We start from the raw sequence: 5,955 nt of genomic DNA, 5'->3' as shown, positions 1-5,955 counted from the left end.
TGGACAAAGTTAATTAAACTAGTATTAAACTGTAAAGAAAGTTCTGAGCTCCAGGGCGTTAGGAGAGGCTCTTTGAGGATTACACMTACGAGGGGCAGAAATAAATAGGAYATATTTGTCAAGGCGTAATTGAGAAAGGCGTGAAGGAAGAGTCCAATGAAAAGTTTTCTGTTGTTGTTAATTTGTCCCAGAGGGTTATCAGATCCCCAAGTGAACAATGTAACAAGACACAGGTTMTGTTGTAGCCTACCACTGCTGAACATTGGTGATTTATATGTCACACAGGGGGAATATAAGAAATAATCATGCATTCGATTTAAACACTTCTGAAATTAATGGATGTGAAATGGGTGATGGGCATGCTCAATAAATTAATATAATAGGGGGTTGTAGATTATACTTTTTTAATTACAAAAGTTTTAAAGAAAATATCAACAATAAAGCAACAACTTGGGAAAAATGTGCAATAAATTAACAATATACAGAACAAAGTGCTTCATTTTATTTACAATTAAATACATCCTTAAGGCAGGGCTGGGAAGGGAAGGAGGGGAGGGCTGGGCTGGGCTGGGCTGGGCTGGGCTGGGCTGGGGAGGGGAGGGAAAGGCTGGTCAGGGCTGGGGAGGGCTGGTCAGGGTTGGTCAGGGCTGGGGTGGGCTGGTCATTGTAGGGAAGTGGACGAGTGGAATGTGCCCCGAAGTCTCGTCTTCTTTTTTCAAACATACAGTATAATCTCAATATCTGTTGTGATACATGCTTGACAAACTACTGGGATGCTTTGATCTCAGGTACTGCCACGCGTAGAGAGAGCTTGGGCTGGAGTTGTCATCATGACAGGAAGGAATGTCTGATAAACTGACCAATCAGAAATGGCATAGCTCATTGGTGGTACTTATGACAATAAATAAGATGTTGTTAAGGTATGCCGTGGACTGACCATTTAGGAAGAGTTGTTCAAGCTATCAAATATGAAGGAGATTATTCAGAGCGGCCGTATGTAACYTCCTTTAAATGCCCAATGACTTATAATGATATATATAATTGGGGGGGGAAAGATATACAAATATATATACTGTTAAATATATGTATACCATCAGTTCTAGACAAGTAATAGTTACCCTTRTTTTTCTATCATGTAGTTTTATCAACATGTTTTTTTTACACATTTACTCCCCCACTATTAAATGTTTGATTAGGATAATAACAATACTAGTCTTACTCAATAAATACATTTTCAATTATGTCTTTAGAACAAAAGCGTGTTGTAGAAATGTTTGAGAGGGGCACAGTTTCGGTGCACAGAGGTCTGTGAAAATCAGCTTGTGAGAAGGCATGGCGTGTGGCAGTGATGATGATGATGATGGTGAGGAAGATGGATGCCGCTCAGTGCTTCTTCTTCAGCCTCAGGTTCTTCCTACGGCTGCCGGCGCTCTCGTTCTTCCCCCTCTGCCCCCCATTCTTCACGCAGAAGTACTTGGTCACTGTCTTGCGGCACTGCTCGCACTTTACCGCGCAGCACCAGTGGAACTTGCAATTGCAACTCGACACCAGCTCCGCCTTCCTCTCCTCCACAGCTAAACCACACTCCCCGCACAGCCTCTTGCAGCTACGCTTCTCCCACTTATTTAGGCTCTTGCCCTTCTTCAGGCACTCTCTGCCCTCTGTGCCGGGCAGGCCCAGGGTACGGTTCTCCAGGCAGTAGTCTGGGGAGTCCTCTAAGTGGACCAGTTCTTTACGAGAGATGGAGCTGAAGGTCTCAGCAATGGCACCTCGACTGGCTGCACTGTTCCCGGCCCCCCGGAGCAGGTCCACCTTGAATGAAAGAATAAATTAATGAATGATAGAATGAATTTTATGTGAAGTGTCTTTAGAGTGCTTATAAACATTATTGTTTAATATAAACAATATATACTGTACCTTCAGTGCTCGGTGGTACTTCTCCTTCAGATAGTTTCCCACCTCCCTGAAATCTGGGAGCTGTAACCAGCAGGTCTGTGTGGCGCAGGACCCAGAGACGCCATGGCACTTACACGTCTTCTGCATAGTCCCTTTCACTGCCTGGGAAGGAGAGGAAAGGGAAGGAGTGGAGGGGAGGGGTTGAGGAAGGAAGGAAGGAAGGAAGGAAGGAAGGAGGAAGGAAGGAAGGAGGAAGGAAGGAAGGAAGGAAGGAGGAGGAAGGAAGGAGGAAGGAAGGAAGGAAGGAAGGAAGGGAAGGAAGGAAGGAAAGCAGGAGGGGGGAGAGAGGGAGGGAGCGAGAGAGTCTTTGGTTAAGCTTTTCTACAGTCTGTGATTCACCTGGAAAAAATGGTAATTAACATTTTTTTTTTCACCTTTATTTAACCAGGTAGGCAAGTTGAGAACAAGTTCTCATTTACAATTGCGACCTGGCAAGATAAAAGCAAAGCAGTTCGACACATACAACAACACAGAGTTACACATGGAGTAAAACAATCATACAGTCAATAATACAGTAGAAAAATAAGTCTATATACAATGTGAGCAAATGAGGTGAGATAAGGGAGGTAAAGGCAAAAAAAGGTCATGGTGGCGAAGTAAATACAATATAGCAAGTAAAACACTGGAATGGTAGATTTGCAGTGGAAGAATGTGCAAAGTAGAGATAGAAATAATGGGGTGCAAAGGAGCAAAATAAATGAATAAATAAATACAGTAGGGGAAGTGGTAGTTGTTTGGGCTAAATTATAGATGGGCTATGTACAGGTGCAGTAATCTYTGAGCTGCTCTGACAGCTGGTGCTTAAAGCTAGTGAGGGAGATAAGTGTTTCCAGTTTCAGAGATTTTTGTAGTTCGTTCCAGTCATTGGCAGCAGAGAACTGGAAGGAGAGGCGHCCAAAGAAATAATTGGTTTTGGGGGTGACCAGAGAGATATACCTGCTGGAGCGCGTGCTACAGGTGGGTGCTGCTATGGTGACCAGCGAGCTGAGATAAGGGGGGACTTTACCTAGCAGGGTCTTGTAGATGACCTAGAGCCAGTGGGTTTGGCGACGAGTATGAAGCGAGGGCCAGCCAACGAGAGCGTACAGGTCGCAGTGGTGGGTAGTATATGGGGCTTTGGTGACAAAACGGATGGCACTGTGGTAGACTGCATCCAATTTATTGAGTAGGGTATTGGAGGCTATTTTGTAAATGACATSGCCGAAGTCGAGGATCGGTAGGATGGTCAGTTTTACGAGGGTATGTTTGGCAGCYTGAGTGAAGGAMGCTTTGTTGRGYAATAGGAATAATAACATGAAAATRACYGAAATGAAGTAAATACTGTGTAAACTCCAGACAGAATCTGTTGTTGCCATTTAATTATTATGTAAATACCAGGCAAATACCAGGTGAAACAGGAGTGTAGAAAAATGTATAATTACTCAGACTTCTTTTTAAGATGGGGACGTGGCAACATTGTCTGATTTGGTCTCAGGAAATCAGTTGTGTAAGTATATGTGGCTGAGTATGAATTTGTTTTAAAGAATCAGTTGTGTAATGTGAAGACCATTGGCTCTTGATTGATGTGTTGTCAAATGAACCCATTGCACACTCAAGCCTTCCCATTTGACAAAAAGACGATGTATTTACTAAGGGAGAAAGGATAGGTTCAAGGTTCATGCTGGTGTTTTTGTGGTCCCCCTCAATATTTCCTGACTTCACCCCGACACAGATGTCAACAAGGATGTGGTTGTAAAGGAACATTTATTTTCAGGGAGGGGGGGGGGGGAGAGCTTTCTCGCGAGGTGAGTGCCGAATCAAAGTTTCACATTGGAGCACTGACTGTCCCTCCTGGAATGAGAGGAGTATTTATTAGGCAAGGCCATTGTCAACATGTTTTCTGCAATGAATCAACCCAATGAAGAGTCTACGGAGAGTCTATTGAGTGGCAAAATGAAAAAAGGGTGAATTTATTTTTGTTACAATGATGCTCCAGGTGCCGTGGGGCTCGGAGGGGCAACGAGGCCCCAACAGGAGGGCTCCTAGGTGGGGTAAACAAAGACTACTCCAGCCTCTCGCTTGTGGTKCTCCGTCCCTGACTAAGGACTCCTTAGGGGCCACACAAAGACCAACAGAATAAATGTTGGATGCTTATTGCAAGAATAAAACTAAAAACTACTTAAAGAAAGCGGGCAGGCATAATACTGGCCCTGGTCTGCAGTGTGTGGCACCATGGGATACTCTAATTAAGAACTAGCATCAGTGATCCTGAGATTCTGAAACTTAAGACTTGTCATAATAAAGGACATTCATTGACTGGTAAACAGYCCCTTGTGGTACAGCGAACACACTGTGGTTATTGGAGGACAAGTGGCACCTCACTTATGGGGACGTGAAAGGGATGCGTGGGTGGTATGCTTGCTGTATGCTGTAATACTCAATGAGCAGACTGAGAAAGAAAGAAATTATTCTAAAGGTACTTTACATTGAGCAGTCGGTCAGTTGGGGGTTGAGTGGGAAACTCAAATATCTGACCCTCCACCTTGAACTACAAGAGCTRCCTCCTATGGCAATTGCACTGATTCAATCTCAACATGATCTGGGTTTTCAGAACAACCAGAAAACCAAGCTCTAAATCTATCTGGAATCATGATAATATTTCACTATATCATCAAAGTTTTTTAAATTGTATGGTATTGAGGGATAGCTTACCCCTTCCATCACCAAGGTGTAAAGTTAAAGTAAAGTTAACTAAATACTGTACCTTGCGTCCAGCCTCGTTGTTGTGGAGGTTCATGGCGGCCCGTGCATCCTGGCCTGTCTCCAGCGTGTCAACAAACTGCTTGGAGATGGCCTCACCGAACCCCACGTTGTCACTGCAGCCCCCCCACTGCCAGCCTGTACCCCCTGGGGACACAAGCAGGAGACATCAGTTTGTCTGTATGAGAGGATGGCTCACCATTTGTGATGAAAAAACATGGAAGGGTATTATTTCCAAGGTACTTGAAAAAATACCTGTTTTGTTGTTTTGCCTACAACCGAATCACATTACATGAATACAACACATTGTGAATACAACACAGTGTGAATACAACACAGTGTGAATACAACGCAGCGTGAATACAACACAGCGTGAATACAACACAATGTGTACACAGCTGTTTCATCTATGCAAGTCTTGTAATGATCTGTGTGTGGATTTTTAAATCTTCTCTTACCCCTTTGTCCGTTCCTGGTGTCATCACAGGCACAGTTGTCAAAGTCCCCCAGACTGCAGTTCCTRGTCAGAGTGTACATGACCCCTGCTGAACTGATGGCATGGARAAATGCTGTCTCCCTGTTCGCTGTGGAAAAAAACATATATTATATATAACATAATATAATATTATATCATAGTCACTTTACAAATGACCTCGACTAACCTGTACCCTCGCACATTGACTCGGTACCCACTGTATATAGCCTCGTTATTGTTATGTAAATGATATTTGATTTAGTAGCAATGATTACTGAACTGATGGCAAGGACAAACGCTGTCTCTCGGTTCGCTGTGGACAAAAAACTAATATTATATATAATATTATATGACATTATAGTAGTAATGATTACTGAACTGATGGCAAGGACAAACGCTGTCTCTCTGTTCGCTGTGTGTGAGAGAGACATTTTAAARGCACTCAGGAATACCTTCTCCTGAAGAGGTCATTCCTCTCCTCTAGTCATTATCTTCAGAGTGGGGCTTCTATTTCAACGCCTCTCACTCCACAGTATCCTTTATCTCCTATCTCTCCTGGTAATTAACACATTGGCTCTAATTGCCATTGGCGTACCATATTTTCGCAAGGCCCCTGAGCAGTGTCCTGTCGATGGGTGGCTCAGTAGGATGTTGTGAATTGGATTTGTAGCATAGTTTTAGCCAGGGCTACCGTGGGGTTGCTGTAGTTTTAGCCAGGGTGAGAGTGGGGTTGTGTTGTTTTAGCCAGGGTGACCGTGGGGTTGTGTTGTTTTAGCCAGGGTGAC

At 43.7% G+C, this 5,955-nt stretch overlaps 1 protein-coding gene across 1 annotated transcript in view; it reads right to left on the bottom strand.

Annotated features, from left to right (window-relative positions):
- Nucleotides 1-536: 536 nt before the first annotated feature.
- LOC111951975 (protein Wnt-8b-like) overlaps nt 537-5,955 on the bottom strand; it is an 11,160-nt gene continuing 5,741 nt past the window's right edge. Inside the window, exons 4-7 of the mRNA XM_023970364.2 lie at nt 5,154-5,279; nt 4,700-4,842; nt 1,918-2,058; nt 537-1,812 (exon numbers count right to left, since the gene is read on the bottom strand). Of these exons, the coding sequence (XP_023826132.1) occupies nt 1,384-1,812; nt 1,918-2,058; nt 4,700-4,842; nt 5,154-5,279 (839 nt within the window). The 3' untranslated portion in view covers nt 537-1,383. The remainder of the gene's footprint in view (nt 1,813-1,917; nt 2,059-4,699; nt 4,843-5,153; nt 5,280-5,955) is intronic.

Source organism: Salvelinus sp. IW2-2015, linkage group LG25 (genome assembly GCF_002910315.2).
Source record: "Salvelinus sp. IW2-2015 linkage group LG25, ASM291031v2, whole genome shotgun sequence".
NCBI lineage: Eukaryota > Metazoa > Chordata > Actinopteri > Salmoniformes > Salmonidae > Salvelinus > Salvelinus sp. IW2-2015.
The sequence above is the reverse complement of the archived record's forward strand: the minus strand, read 5'-3'. Positions and strand labels throughout refer to the sequence as shown.